The sequence below is a fragment of the Narcine bancroftii genome, chromosome 1 (genome assembly GCF_036971445.1).
Source record: "Narcine bancroftii isolate sNarBan1 chromosome 1, sNarBan1.hap1, whole genome shotgun sequence".
Lineage (NCBI taxonomy): Eukaryota > Metazoa > Chordata > Chondrichthyes > Torpediniformes > Narcinidae > Narcine > Narcine bancroftii.
Window position 1 is genome coordinate 115,430,135 of NC_091469.1, and position 16,448 is coordinate 115,446,582.

At 44.7% G+C, this 16,448-nt stretch overlaps 1 protein-coding gene across 1 annotated transcript in view; it reads right to left on the reverse strand.

Moving 5' to 3' along the window:
• The window catches only part of msh3 (mutS homolog 3 (E. coli)), a 340,568-nt gene that overhangs the window by 139,300 nt on the left and 184,820 nt on the right, over nt 1-16,448 (reverse strand). Inside the window, exons 19-20 of the mRNA XM_069936474.1 lie at nt 12,470-12,584; nt 3,654-3,811 (exon numbers count right to left, since the gene is read on the reverse strand). Of these exons, the coding sequence (XP_069792575.1) occupies nt 3,654-3,811; nt 12,470-12,584 (273 nt within the window). The remainder of the gene's footprint in view (nt 1-3,653; nt 3,812-12,469; nt 12,585-16,448) is intronic.

The window sequence follows — 16,448 nt, forward strand, 5'->3', positions numbered from 1 at the left end:
ATTTTAAATTAAAATGTGGCGTTTCTTGTGGTTAACACGCATTTAGTGCTTCTAGAATTGAAGAAAATTCCAGCCTGTCATATCTTTCTGAGTCTAATACTTATTCAGCCATGGGAATAAGTTATTGTCTATAAGTCCACATCCAACTTCTTACATGTGAAGTTGGCCCCATCTCCCTTACAACTAACAGGTTCCTGTATCCAAACCCTTACAAAGAATTTCCCCCTTTTCACCTTATTACGTGCTCCCAGTTCATTTTCATTTGTGTGTGACTGTCACTTTAAGAGATCAAATCAAGCTGCAAACCCTGCAAGCTTTGGAGATTGACTGTGGGCTGACAGGCTGGGGACAGCGTGTACTCAAATTCGCTATTTCTGAAGAGAGAGGAAGTGCCTGGAACACAGGTGCAGAGACCATGTGACTAATTTTCTAATAAGAAACAGTACACTGTTTGATCAAGGGCCATTTTAAGGAAGCAGCATGGGAGTAGCAGCTCTTTGAGGAATATTGTGCTGAAGTGGTGGAAAGGTCACTTTGGAAGGGGACTTGTTGAGTCCCACCAAGGCTAAAGGAAAGGTAAATTTGAAGGGAACTGCTGAACCTTACCGTGACTAAAGAAAAGGTCACTTGAACTGACCCACAAAAGGGCTCTGGAAGCTTTGTGAAAGTCACTTGCTTCGTGTACCCCCACACCAAGAAAAGGGGAATTTTGACTACCATGTGTCTGAAAAATATTTCTTTGGAAGCAACTCTACAAGAATTTTGTGACTTGACAACAGTCTGTCACTCTACCACCTCATTCATAAACACTTTGCATTAATTTAACAGTCTTCATGTCAACACTAGATTTTTGAGACAGAACTTTGAAGTGAAGTTCCAGAATTGTGACAAAACTGTTATGGTTTGGGATATTTACACACACATATTTGTGCATAGTTATGTTTAGATAATATGTTATATTATTGGCGATTAATAAATTAAAATATTATTTTAAATATTACACTGTCTTGGTGAATTTCTATTGTTGCTGTCTGATTAGATAACAATCTCCCTTCTAATACTTCAGAAATTTACTTTAACTACATATGCCCCTGATTTTTTACTTTGCCAAGAGAAACAAGGCCATCCTATTTATTCAGTGAAGTCCATCTTCAATCTGATATGTTAACCTTCTCTTTTCACAGATACTGCCTGGCCTGCTGAGTATTTCCAGCATGCTGTGTTTTTATTTCAGATTTTCAGTACTAACAGTACTTTTAATTTTCTTTCATAATTTGATGCAGATAGGTTGTGGCTCTACTCAGTCTCAGTTCCAAAGAAACCTATAGAACAGGTTCTCAACCTTTTTCTTTCCACTCACTTTAAGTATTTCCTATGCCACACGTGCTCTGTGATCAATAAGGGATTGCATAAGGTGGGATGTGGGTGGAAAGAAAAAGTTTGAAAATGACTGTTTTAATCATACCTAATTGACTCGTTATGTGCATAGTTTCATAACTCCAAAGGAAATGGGTCAATGACAATTTTTCTCAAGCAAAATATTTCAGTAACAATTGGGTCTAGAGTAGTGATTCTCAACCTTCCCTTCCCACTCACATACCACCTTAAGCAATCCCTTACTAATCAGAGCACCGATGGCATAGGGATTACTTAAAGTGGTAAGTGAGTGGAGAGAAAAAGAACATAAAAATATACAATACAGGCATTTAGCCTGCAGTGTTGCGCCAACCTAACAACCTACCGCAACAATAGTCTAGAAATTCCCTTCAGCACAATCCTCCATTTTTCTCAGTTCCATGTACCTATCCCATAGTCTCTTAAAAGATCTTATTGTACCTACCTCCACGGCCATTGCCGGCAGTGCATCCATACACCCACCACACTGACAACACAGACATTTGACCATCTCATTTGATGAGGACCTCTTCAGAGTCTCCTGAAGCATTGTTCCTTGATGTGAGAAAGAGCACTTCTGGAAGACCTGTTGTAATCTTCCCTTTCTCAGAGAGCTACCATCTTTCTCAGCACTCTTAAACATAAGCGTGTTAAGAATAATTTAATTTTTTTTCCTGAAATTTTAAAGCAAATTTCCATTTACCTATTAGGAGAACTTTCGTAACTTTCTTAATGGCAGTGATTTACCAAAGTGAATGCAATCAAGTACAAGGACAGTAGATGGGCAGAAGTAGAATTATTAATGAGTCACATGATGCATTTCCCCCAAAAACACTCGAGCTTCGAAAACTGGATAGAAGTTCATTGTGTCCATGAACCAGTAGCACATCAAATTCTCCATCTGGAATAGCTCTTGTCACCTATTACAACTTCTTTAAATCTGTGCTCCAAAGCAACATTGATGAAACCTGGTCTATAGTGATGCTTCTCACACATTGACATGCATCAATGCTACAAGCAATATATATTTCAATTATACTTCAGATTAGAGATTACAGAATTTTGAGATGCAATAAGGTGTTTTAACAGTTTCTGCAAATGGAATCCTCAAATCAGGTAAATTCTAATAAATCTCATAGGCAGAAAGGATACGACTCATTGAGACTCACTGACATCAGTCACTATATGTGTTCCAAACTAGAAAAGTCAAACATTAAAAAAAAAGAAAATTGAGCCCTGGACACAAATATTGGAAGAACTCAGTAGGTCACACGTCGATGCAAAGCAAATCGCAGACTTGGACCCTTCATTAGGAATGCCCTGATGAACCTGTATAACCTGCTAAGTCACTCTCATTCTCTAGCATTTGCAGACTTCTGGTTTACCTTAGAAACACTGGCTAGAAATAAGTTCCTTAGAGGAGAAGGGTGGGGAAAAAGGAAGAAGATGGACATCAATGGTGAAATCCATCAGTATATATAGTACACTACTTGAAGAGAATGTCTGAAGATTAAGGTCTCAAATGCTGCAGAAAGTTCATGGTCTACCAGGCAGCATTGATTCCTACCCTCCTGTACACTCCTTAATTGTGAACTAACTGGAGCAGGCACTTCAGAGCAATGGAAAACTGCCACACAAAATCCTTTGAATCCACTGGCATTAAAGCCGAACCAAAAATTTGCATACATTCCCAAAGTCTCCTTGAAAACATCATCCTCACCAATTTCTGAGAAGTCTTAGCCCATGACTATTTAAAATGTGTTCAGAATATTTACAACAGCATTGAGGCCTCAAGCCCATTCACTGGAACTAACTCAGCATCAATGGCAGAACACTACCCACTCCACTGCACACCAGTTGACCCTGTCAAGCACCTCCTGCTCCATCCACTGAAGAGTGTTCCACATTGACCTCCTCAGTATCCCAGACCTGAGGCAGAAATAAGTTATCATCCATCCCGATTTTACAATCCTCTGTAGCCTTTTCTTGTCCTGTCCATTGGCACCTCGACACCAAACAGCGAAAGGCTTATTCCCCAAATTAGAGTCATACTTTCACATGATATGAAATCGTTTCTTCGTTAATAATTTGAAACCGTTAAATATAAAATCTAATTTTAGATGCAAGATGTGTGCAGAAGGAAAAACATTTTCAGTAAAACAAACAGACACATAATCTCTCATGAAAAGTGAAATCTGTTGAGGAATTCAATTTGAATATAAAAGATATTCACTTCATTTGAAATTATAAAATCATACCTTGTATAAATGTTGTCTACAATGCCAATCACAGCTTCTTCTGCTGGGACATAGGACCCAATCTGTGCCATGATGGTGATCAGTGCTACTTGTCTAATGTAAGAACTCTTTCCTCCCATGTTGGGTCCAGTAATTACCATAGCTCTCTGTCCATCTCCCTGAGAAGCAAGACCCATGAAAAATAAACATTAGCAATATTAACTTCCAAAAGTTTCAAAAGCCAGGAAGCATATTCAATGCTTCACTCATGCAAGCTAGTTCTATTTTTTCCCTCACATATTGATCCAAACTTTTGACATGATCCTGGAAATAATCTTACAAATTAATCAATTAACCAAATACTTAGTTTCAAACCAGGTAACTAGGCGATGCTGAATCATTATCAGATTGATTGTCATGAACAGGTGTCAGAAAATGTGTTGTTTTGCAGCAGCAGGAATGTGCATGATGCAAAATTTACAATAAATTACACTTCTGTAAATTCACTCTTTAAAAATAAATAAGTGCAAATGTGGGGAAAAAAAAGTGAGGTAGTGTCTGTGGTTCATTGCTCATTCAGATGGGAAGAAGATGGGTTTTTTTTTAAACGTTGGGTGTTTGTCTTCAGGCTCCTGCACCTCCTTCCTGATGGTAGCAGTGAGAAGAGGGCATGGCCTAGATGGTGAGGCTCCTTGAGGATAGAAGCTGCTTTCTTCAGACACTCCCTCCTTAATGGAATGAACACTAAGGCCCATAATGGCGATGGCAGAGTTTACAACCCTCTGTAGCCTTTCCTTGTCCTGTGCATTGACACCTCCACCCCAAACAATATTGCAATTTGCCAGTCATTGGTGACATAGCAAATCTCCTCGTTCCTTACGAAATATAGCCATTGGCAATCCTTTTTCACAATTGCCTCAAAATGATAGATAGATCTTCAGAGAAGTTGACACGCAGAAATTTGAAGCTCTTTACACTCTATTCTGCTGACCCCTTGATGAGGACTGGTTTGTAGACAAACACCAATGGCACAATAATCGATAATTAAAATTTAAAATATTTGCTCAAATCTGATAGCTCTTGGTTCTATATCATTAGATTTCAATTGCTGAGCAATTTTATGATGGTCAAATTTTAATGAAACCACTATCAAGGTTCTAAGAATGATGCTAAAGTATATCCCCTTCAAGATGCATTCCTAGGATAATATATTCTTCAGTCTAATTTCTGAAATTCTCTACCTAATATCACTGAGAAACAAGGCTCTCTACGCAGCATCCAGCAAATCACAAGGCAGATCACCATTATCCTATTAAAAATAAATTGGGATTGTAAATAAATACTGGCCCAGATTACAGTCTTCTTGAAGTATTTTTCATGCTTGACAGCAATGGCAGAATTACAAATCTATGATATTGCAAATGAAATTTTACAACAAATTAAGCAGGTGCAATAGGAAAAAAAATAATACTGTACAGTTAAACTCCGATGGCCTGGCATCAGAGAGCTTGGAAATGCCAGCTCATTCATTAGTGGGAATCTGGGTTGGGATCCAGACTGTTAATGGGGTGCACAGCCAGAGCCAGGGGTCTGGCGAGTGGCCATGGCTTAGACTACAATTCAAGAGTGGGTAAGTTTGGGGAGGGAGCAAGATCGAGAGTACTTGCCATTCGTGTAAACTCATAATTTTACTGGAAAGGTTATATTATCACAGAACGTGTTCTAAAATGGTGAAAGAGAGCAACATCCAGAAGTTTAGAAAACTACCAAAGTTGCAACGATGTTTATTATTGAAGTTTTACTGTAGTACAATTCATTTATATAGTTTCCCAGATTCAAATTTGAGGAGCATTCTTTCTTTTTTTATTTACAGCAGCAAACAAGCTACATTTTCAACAAAAAAAAAACTTCCCCTGAAAAATGTTTCTGATCTGTCGAACATACTTTTGGGATTTTTCTTCACTATGGTGAGAATTCTTCTCATCAGCAGTGGAGATCTTTCTTGGAATACCAGTCCCTTTGCGATTATTGAGCTCATCAGTGCATTGTTGATGTTGATTTTGGTAATCCGAGCATTTGGGTGATGTCTTAGTATCTTATTCTTATTTTATTTTAGTGTGATAATGGCTTCTTTGACTTTCATTGGCACAACTCTGGTCCTCATGGCAACTAAAGACTTCAAAGGTGATCAAAAGCTGAGAAGCAAGCCTAGTTCTCTTATACCTGTACTAATTAAGCAATTAAACATACCCGAGAACCCACAAACACCTGTGCAGCCAAATGTCCCAAGCATTATGGTGCCCTGAAATGGTGGAACTATGTATAAAACGTATTGTAATTTCAACAAGGTCAAACCAAAATGCATACAAATAACCTTGAATAAAATCTGGAATGTGCACTTTAATTACATGTGAATTGTTTAATTATAAATGTAAAACTGTGAAGCACAAGAGCAAATAAAGAAAAAAAAGTGTTTTGTCCCAAACATTATGGAGGGCACTGTATTTCAAACTGATGACCTTTCTTTGGAATTAATCCATATGTAAAATTGATAAGACACAAAATGTGTTGTTTGGAAAAAAAAGTAGTTGAAGTTGAGGCTCCAGATTTTGAAATGTTGACCTTAAATCTCTTTATTCACAAATGTTGCCCACACAGAGACAGGGAAAACGTACAAACTGGTGAAAGAGAGCACAGAATTTGAACCCTGGTCCCAATCGCTGGTGCTGCAACAGTGTTGTGCTAACTGCTATGCTACCGTGCCTTACACGAAGACCTTAAACTCAACTCCATCTATTGATTGGCTTTTTTCCCCCAATCAGAAAAAAATAATTATCTGAGAATTGATGCATTTCAAAATTTGTGCCATCCCACAACCTTAAATTCAGGTGCATTTCCATGATGCACAAAACTACAAACTTAAAAATAAATGTCAGTATTTGCTCCAGTTGCAAGTTCCAGGCATTGCAATTAAAGTAATGTTTGTAGCGACAGCTACACAGAATGAAACACACCAACACGATGGGGGTTTCAAATGAACTGTTTATTCAAACTTCGCGCGTGCCCTTTAACCCACAACGCACGGAGGTCCCCCGACGGTTCCAGCTTCTACAAGTGGGTCGGTTCACCACAAGTGATGTGCGCTGCCACACAGCCCCCCCCACCCCGAACCAGTTTACGCGTCTCACTGCCTGGGTGGCCAACCTCGCCATTTCGGTCAGGCCGTCAGTACTCTCTGGTTAAGGTCCAGGTATGCCGCTCTGAGTCTGTCGAATGTGAATACCTCCTCCCTGCCCCCAATGTCCAATGTGAACGTCTTGCCTGAGCGCTTCAGAACTTTGTAGGGGCCCTCGTAGGTCCGCTGCAGGGGAGCAGGGTGTGGGCCTCGCTGGACGAAAATGAAGTCAGTTGTGGCCAGTTCTTTGGGGATGCAGGACGGGCGGGTGCCGTGGTGGGTCGGTGGTGGGGGCGCTAGTGAGGCAAGCTTACCCCACAAGTCTGCCAGCAAGGTCTGCTTCTTGGTCTCGGAACCAATGCTTGGGCCGAAGAACTCCCTGGGTAGCGACAACAGTGCGCCATAGGCTAACTCCATGGACGATACCTGTAGGTTTTCTTTTTGAGCTGTTCTGATGCCAAGCAGGACCCAGGGCAATTTGTCCGTCCAGTTGGGGCCGGTGAGGCGAGTCTTGAGAGCTGACTTGAGGTGCCCGAGGAAGCGCTCCACTAGACTGTTGGCTTGGGGATGGTATGCGGTGGAGTGGTGGAGCTTGATCCCCAAGAGGTTTGCCAGCTGTGACCAGAGGGCGGGTGTGAACTGGGCATCCTGTCGCTCATCATGTGTGCCGGGTCTCCGTACCTGGCAATCCAGTAGGTGAGTAGGTTCCTGGTGCAGGACTCGGCGGAAGTGTCTCTCAGCAGGATGGCTTCTTGTCACGTCATCGTGCGGTCAACAATCGACAACAAGTACTGGGCATCCCTGGACACCAGCAGAGGTCCCACGTTGTCAATGTGTTCGAACCTCTTAGCCAGGGAGTTGAACTGCTGTACCAGGGCCTTTACATGGCGCTGGACTTTGGAGGCCTGGCACTGCGTGCAGTTTCTCGCCATCTGGGCTACCTGAAACATTCTGCCACCATGCAAACCAAGGACTTGACCAAGGGGTGAACCAAGTCATGGACCATGCTGAAGGCCTGTCTGTGGTCTCCACTGTGGTGGGACTACTGGGCACGGTGAGCCGGTGGAGAGCAGCATGTCGAGGCTTTGCAGCACCTTGAGGTCCTCGAGTCAGAGCCATGTGATGGCGGTATGGAAGCTTGTGTTTCTGTGTCCTCCTTCTGCGCCTGTGCTAACTGGGCGTAGTCCAGGCTGGGGGCTAAACTGTGGATGGTGGCCCTTGAGAGCGCATCTGCAACAACATTGTCCTTACCCACTTGGTATCAAATGTCGGTGGTAAACTCCGATACGTAGGACAGATGCCGCTGCTGGCACGCTGACCAGGGATCCTTTGACATGGTGAGGGCCTGAGTGAGTGGTTTGTGGTTGGTGAAAATGGTGAAAGGCCTGCCCTCCAGAAAGTACCAGAAATGTCCAATGGCCAGGTCTGGGGTCAGAAGCTCCCTGTCGAAGGCACTGTATTTTAGTTCCGGTGGGGGGGAGATTCTTGCTGAAGAACGCAAGTGGTTGCCACTGGCCGTTGATTGATTGCTAAAGGGTCCACTGAGAGTGCAGTGTGGCGTCAGGCTGCAGGTGGGCCAGTAAGGTGGCGCTCGCCAGGGCGTCCATCGCGGTGAAGGCAGTCTCATCCTCTCGCGTCTATTCCAGGGTCTTGTTTTTGGTGGCGATCAATGCAAACAATGGGCGCATGATGCGAGCCACCCCCCAGGATGAAGCGGTGGTAAAAGTTGACCATCCTGGTGAATTCCTGAAAACCTTTGAGGGCGTCAGGTTTTGGGAACTGGCATACAGCTGTGACAGCTGAGGCAGCCTCATCCACTAATATGGTATGGCCCAGGAACTGCATTCGGCCATGTAGACAGTGAGGCCGAAATCTGCCAAGCAGGCGAATAGTGCACGGAGATGAACCTCATGTTCATCGTGGTCCCGACTGGCGATGAGAATGTCGTCAAGATAGATAGACACGAAATCCAGGTCTTTGCCCGCTGCGTCCATCAGCCGTTGAAATGTCTGGGCCTCGTTAAGGTCGAACAGCATCCATAGAAACTCGAACAGGCTAAACGGGGTGATGATGGCAGACTTGCTGATGTTGTCGGGGTGGACAGGGATTTGGTGGTAACCCTGTACTAGGTCAATCTTTGAGAAAACTCGGGCGACGTGCAGGTTGGCCGTAAAGTCCTGTATATGCGGGATGGGGTATCGGTCCGGCTTGGTCACCTCATTGAGGTGGCAGTAGTTTCTGCATGGGCGCCAACCCCCAGAAGTCTTTGGGACCATGTGGAGGGGGGAGGCCCAAGGGCTATCCGACCTGCGAGTGATCCTCAGCTCCTGCAGTCGGGAGAACTCCTCCTTTGCCAATTGTAGCTTCTTGGGGGCAAACGCTTGGCTTTTGCATGGAGGGGGAGGCCCTGGGTTGAGATGTGGTGGTGGAATCTATGTTGGGGCATGGCTGAAGTAAACTGTGGCTGCAGATGGAGGGGAACGTCGAGAATACAGGAGTCCTCATCCTTGGGGGTGCTGATGGAAGCTATTCCTGAGTTGCACGTGTCTGTGGAATCGAGATGGACAGATTGGAAGGTGCGGGCATGTACCAATCACTTGCCTTTGATGTCCACCAACAGGCTGTGCTCCTGGAGGAAGTTGGCTTCCAGAAGCACTGTGTCCACCGAGGCCAGTACAAACTTCCAGCGAAACCTGTCCTTGCTACTCTGAATCTGTGTGCTGTGTGTGCCGAACCTTTGGCCCACCCATAGAGTTGGGGCCCGTGCGCAGGTCTCCAGGGCGGTCGGGGGAAGCACACACAGTTCTGCTCCAACGTCTACCAGGAATCACCGGCCACTGGACTTATCAATTACATGCAGGAGGCTGTTAGTGCAGCCAGCTGTCGCAGCCATTAACGGCGGCTGGCCAGGTCATTTCCCTGAAACGAACAGGCTGTCTGCATTTGCAAGTTTGGGCCCCCCCAGCATTGATGGTAGAAACACCAGGTGAGGTGATGTTCCTCCAGCTTGTGCTTGGGTGTCGGCTGTGGTCGATTGGGTCTTGGGCGGGTGACCTGGCTGAGGGCGGTTTAGTTTTCTCACTTGGTCCGCCGAGCACGTCTGCATGGGCTGCAACTCTGCGTGGATCTGAGAAATCCTCATCCGCCAGCAGGAGTTGGATGTCCTCTGGCACCTGCTCAAGGAAAGCCTGTTCGAACATCAAGCAGGGTCTGTGGCCCTCCACTAGCACCAGCATTTCGTCCCCAAGGGCAGACGGGATTCTGTCACCCAGACCGTCCTGGTGTAGGAGCCTGGTGGCGCACTGCTGACAGGAGAGGCCAAAGTTTCCGAGGAGGATGCTTCTGAGAGCGAGATGGGGGCTGAGCATGCAGCCTTGTTGTGCCTGTGTCTATGGTCAGCCTGCCGGAGGAGATCTTTTTGCTTAGTCATGAGTTTTGTTGGTACAATGGGGTTGAAAACTGAGCTGTAGCCAATGAAAAACAGCCTGACGTAAAAGAAGGGTTCTTCAAGTTTCACATTCATGATCAGAAAATACCTGGAAACAATAATCAGGGACAGAACTAGTGGTCACTCAGACTATAGTGGATTGACTGGAGAAAGCCAGCATATATGACTTTTACACTGCCACTGAGAAGTGGGAAATTTGTGCAAATTTCCCACAACGCAGCCTGTATAAAAAGGTCAGGACAGTAACTAGGAGCCCTAGACATTTTTGCAGCCAGCCTGCTGTCTAAACTGAACTGCAGGCTGTACTCAACAATATGCCCAACCACCTCACTCCTGTCCATCGTCTTCCCCCTACCCCCCTGTCCTCGGCCGCCCTTCGCAACCACCTCCTCCATCTGTCACCTCCCATCCCCTCCCCTGCTGCCACCCCGCCCTGGCCATCTGTTGGCCCCCCATCTAACACCTAACGCGGCAGCAGGGGTGCAATGGTGCTGAGCCTAGAGTTCACTGGAGCACCATACCGGCTCGTGGCAACAGCTCAATGCAGGAGCAATGGCTGTCTTCCTTACCCATAACCCATGCAGCTGGAACTGCTCTGCCAGGGCCAGGAAATCACAGAGCAGTTCCAACTATGTGGGGGATTATGGGTAAGGAAGGTGGTCATTGAGCCAGCCACCAGCCTTCACCTGCTTCTCTCCCACTGGATGCTCAGGGCCGAGAGTCGCCTTAGAACCAAAGGTAGTAGAGGGCGCCCACGGGGGCAGGGATGGGGGGAGGGGGGGGTCTCCCTCTGAAAATGGAGAATATTTGCACAACATTTTAAAAACCCCAGCAGTTATATTTGGAGGCATCTTTCATTCAACCTACCCCCACCTCAAACATCCAGACTCCAAAATCACCGCAACTCAGTGTAAACACCCTGCCTGTGTGAACGGACAATTCTGGAGGAAGTATGCTAATTTATTATGGAAAATTAACATTACTTATGTGTAAAAACCATAACAAACTAGGTAAAGGCAAATCACAACCCGAAACATCAGTTATGTATCTTTATCTTTGCTATATAAAGTACACTGTTTGACCTGCTGAGTTTCTCCAGCATTGTTTTTTTACTTCAATGGTGTCTATAGACTTTTGTGTATTACTTCTAACAAACAATAGATCTTTTCTCATGAAGTAACATAGAGAGTCAATGAGTGAAATATGGTAGTCGTAGATTTCCAGAAGGTGTTTGGAAAGGTGCCACAAAATAGGCAACTCATGAAGATTGAAGGATATGGATTGAAAAGGGCTGGACAGAATATTGGCTAACCAACAGGTCACTTTTTCCAGACTGGAGAGAGGTTCACTGATTCCTGCTGAACTCCACTCCACTATTACTACTACATTTCTAAACATACACATTAATGATGTTGACTTTGGTGCACAGAGTACAATTTCTAATTCTGCAGACAACACAAAAATGCGAAAAGGGAAGTACACACTTCATAGAGATACAATCTGTTGAACTGGGCAGGTAGCAGATGGTTGGAATTTAAGGTTGAGACATGTAAAATGTTGCATTTGTAAGAAAGAATGTGAAGCAATACAAATCATAGGGCACACTTTTAAAAAGAGATGCAAGAAAGCAGAAATCTGCAACTAAATGTGCATTGTCCAATAAAAGTAACAAGGCAGGTCAAAAGATGAACTAAAAAATTATATAGAACCCTGGGCTTTACAAATAGGTGTACAGATGTAGGAGAAGGAAGAAGACATACTAGTAGTGTGGGTGGTTATGATGGGAAAAAGGGAATCACGGATAACTTTGAGAAGGGCCAGAAGCAGCCGCTGTGGTTCACTGGTGTGCCCAGACCCAAACCAAAGGTAAATTACAGTGCTGGTATTCCCCCGACTCGCTAACCATCCCCATCATTATCTCCTACTGGAAAGGAAAAGATACATCAGAAAAAGAAAAAAAAAATGACAAAGATGAGGAATTACAAGTGACAAAGTATTAGGTGAATGATAGGTGCCAATCATTAGGACATGAATTCAGGTGTTGATAAAAAGATGACCAAGTACATGGTAGGTAAGTCACCAACCCCAGTTCTCCAAATAAAAACATGTGGCACAACTGGATAAATAGTATTCTATCCATGGAATCCAAACAAGCCACCGCACTCTGCTACCTCATTGGAAGGCAATCAGTGAAATCTTTCATCGAGTACTCACGTGCAGATCAGTGCTATTTGGAACGTATTGTTCTTGTTCTCCCAGCAGAATGTCAATCACAGGATGTCTGCCATTCTTGATCACTATTTGTCTCTTTTCTTGCAGAACAGTTGGCCTGTATGATTGACAGAAAATGTTAGTATTTTATTAAGAATAAAATAGCACAATCTCTACATTCAGTGAAAGTGACCATGGTATCTTCTTTCTTATTTGATGTTTCACTGAAAGGCCATGAAAAGAATCTGAAAATTCTTCCACTATAAAGTCTATACCATTAACCACCTTAGCTTTCCAATGAAAGTCAACAACTAGAATGATAGAGCTCCCAAATGAGGGTTCAGCCATCAAGCTGCTGTCATGGTTTTCTCTACACAACTATCTATCCTAATTTTTTGCCAATGTACAGTTCCCAAATCTTATATTACCCTTTTTGAAGTAAACTCTAAATTTTGTCCATTGCTCTGAAGAACTTCCTACTTTGTCTTTTAACACCTCCATAAACGTATATCCTTTCCCACCTCACTGACAAAAGGCAAAGGAGGAAAAACCCAACACCCAACCCCAACCAACCAATTTTCCCCTGCAACCGCTGCAATCGTGTCTGCCTGTCCCGCATCGGACTTGTCAGCCACAAACGAGCCTGCAGCTGACGTGGACTTTTTACCCCCTCCATAAATCTTCGTCCGCGAAGCCAAGCCAAAGAAGAAACGTATATCCTCTCCAACTAATCCATTACTGTGTCTCAACAAATCACTCTATAAATAAATAGGCAAAAAAACAGTTGAATCAGCTACTCTTCCCAGACAACAAAGACACATTTTGCTCTCCACTCCACACCTTTGATAATGGTGATGAGGTTTTAATATAACATTGACATCTTCATATATTGTTCTCAAAATTGCAAAAGAATAATTACTTGAGCGACTTTTGAACTTTGCTTCATGATTTCTGGTGATTAGTTCCTTCAATGCTTCTTTGCCTCTATTTTAATGCCAGACATTTAGAAAAGTAACCATGTTTTGTTAGATAGGGAAACATCCAACTATTTGAGGAATCAAATCCAACTGTTACATTTTACAAAATTATGCATACTATGCTTGATCACTGATGCGCCATCAATCACTCAGAAGACTATTGTGGAGAATCCAATGGGCTTTAATTCATTTGAGAACGTAGCATATCCCTACTGTTCAGTTGTCCTGCACTGAGTTGCAGGGGGCTGTGGATCAGCCATCTTTATACAGGAGCCTGAAGGGGAGGGGCCACAGGTACAACCGGCCAATAGGCATGCTTGACCAGATAATTAACATGACAGTGGTTTACCACATTCACCTCGTTTTTTTAAAAAAAGTCCTGCGGTGTGGGGTGAAGTGAAATTTATAAGTTTACAATTTGAAAGTCTTAAGTTCAGGTAGTCTGGTCGTTCGCTGGAACTGTCGTAGAACTGGTTGCAGCTGTGATGCAGCAATAGAGTCCTGGAGGGCCTTGGGCAGGATACCTGAGATTGAGTGCATCTTGTGCGTTCAATGGTGAGGAGGGTATGGGGTGAATATCAGCAGTTTCCAGGGCCCCTGAGGGAGCCAAGTCCCTGATGGAAACAGTGTCCTCGTGTCCATCTGGATATGCTTCTTAGTCATATTGGGGGTTGGCATGGAGGAGGTGGACCCTTCCGTCCAACAGGTTTCTCACATGCCTCTGGAGCAAGATGGACCCTGGGGACTCAGCTACATTGGTAGTGTGGTCCCTGTCGCAGATTTCCTGGGGAAGGAAAACATATGTTCATGTCATGTAGTGTTAATGGCAGTGAACAGCAGGGCCTGATAGAGTAGAGGGCCTCTGGGAGAACCTCCTGCCAGCAGGAGACAGGATGGCCCCTGGACCTCAAGGCCAGGAGAACTGCCTTCCAGACCATAGCATTCTCTCTCTCTCCACTTGCCTGTTACCCCATGTAACTAGAGTTCCTGCTCGTGGGAATGCCTCTGGCCAACAGGTACTGGACCAGCTTGTCACTCATAGTGGAAGGCCCCCCCACCGGTCACTGTGGATATAACTGGGGAAGTCAAATAGAGTGAAGAGGAAGCACAGGACCTTGATGACTGTGGTAGCTGTAAAGTCTGAGCAGGGGATGGCAAATGGAAAATGGGAGTATTCGTCGATGATGTTAAGGAAGTATATATTACAATTGGTGGAGGGCAGGGGTCCTTTAAAGTCGACACAGAGTTGCTTGAAGGGGTGAGTGGCTTTAATAAGTTGCGCCCTGTCAGGTTGGTAGAAGTGCAGCTTGCGCTCAGCACAGACCTGGCTGTTCTTTTTCATGGTCCTGATCTTGTCAATGGAGTAAAGGCAGGTTGCATGCTTTGACAAAGTGGAAAAAACCTGGTGACTCCGGGGTGACAGAGATCATTGTGGAGGTTTTGCATTTGATTTGGGCGCTGGCACAAGTCCCATGGAACAGGACGTCTGGTGGTTCGTTAAGTTTCCCCGGCTAGTACACAATGTCAGTTATAGGTGGATAATTCTATTCTCCACTGCAGTATTTTATCATTTTTGATTTTTGCCCCACTGCTGATTGATGAACATGAATGTGACAGCACATTGATCAGTCAGCAAGGTGAATCTCTTACCGGCCAGGTTATAGCGCTAGTGCCGCACTGCCTTGACAATGACTTGGGCCTCTTTTTTGACTGAGGAGTGTCGAATCTCAGGGTGCGTAAAAAAAATGCGACAGGCCTGCCAGCATGATTAAGGGTAACTGCTAGGGTGAAGTCTGACGCTTCATTTTCCACCTGAAAAGGGGTGGATTCATCCACAGCATGGACTGTGGTCTTGGTGATGTCGCATATGGTCTGAGTCCAGGTCAATTATGCCATTCTTCACAATACAGTCAAGAATGGCCAGGCAAGTTGTGCAGAACATGCACTTGGCCTTATTGAAAGTCCGATTAAGGAGCTTGGCAGCCTCAAGAAATCTCTGGAGATTGGCATCATGGTCCTACAGGTCATGTCCGCAGATGGTGAAGTTATCGAGATATGGACAAGTGGCCCGCAACTCATACCGATCCACCATATAGTCCATCTCCCGCTGAAAGACCAATAAGCCTTTCGTGATAACAAAGGGGACCTGCAGGAAGTGTAGAGGCAGCCATCTGCCTCGAACGCCATATACTGAAGATCCTCTGGGCAGATGATATGCCGACTTCAGGTCGATGTTCGAAAAGACCCGATACTGGGCAACTTGGTTGGCGATGTCGGTAACTTGTGGAAGGGGATACGTGTCCAATTGAGTGTATCTATTGATGGTCTGACTGTAGTCGATGACCATTTCATTCTTCTCCCCATTCTGCACTACCACTACCTGCGCTCTCCAAGGGCTATTCCTGGATGAAGAGTCTGCCCCTGACACTGTACTATCTGCTTTTCGTGGCGACGGGTTTGCAGTCAGGGGTGTGGTTGGTAAATAGTGATGGAGGGGGTCTTTAAGTGTGGAGCCTGCAGGTTGTGCATAGTGAGTAGTTTGGTAGGTAGATGTGTACAGCGAGGGGGTTGGCTATTGAATTGCTGGTAAAAATGGTGAGGGGTGGATGGGGCCCATCAAAAACCATTGTCGCGCTTTTAAGGTGAAATTGAAAATCAACAGTACGGCAGCGCAGAGCTGCAACACTGCCATCAGTCTAAAATCATCATACACAGTACCCCACATTGAAAAGTCAAAATACAGAAATCCCGAACATCCGCTGTATATGACTTGGATGCCAAGGAGGCCTTCTGGTTCACCGGCAGTAATGTGAGGGAGAGGCGCTGCACCGTTTCCGGATGTATAAAACTCTCTGTGCTCCCGCTATCTAACAAGCAACTCATCACGTGATCATCTACCTTGATGTCCATCATCGGCCAGGTGAGTTGGTGTGGACTGACCTGGTTGAGAGTGGTAGAGACTAGACCCGGGTTGTTGCACATTGCTGAAGTAGAAGACAGCGGCA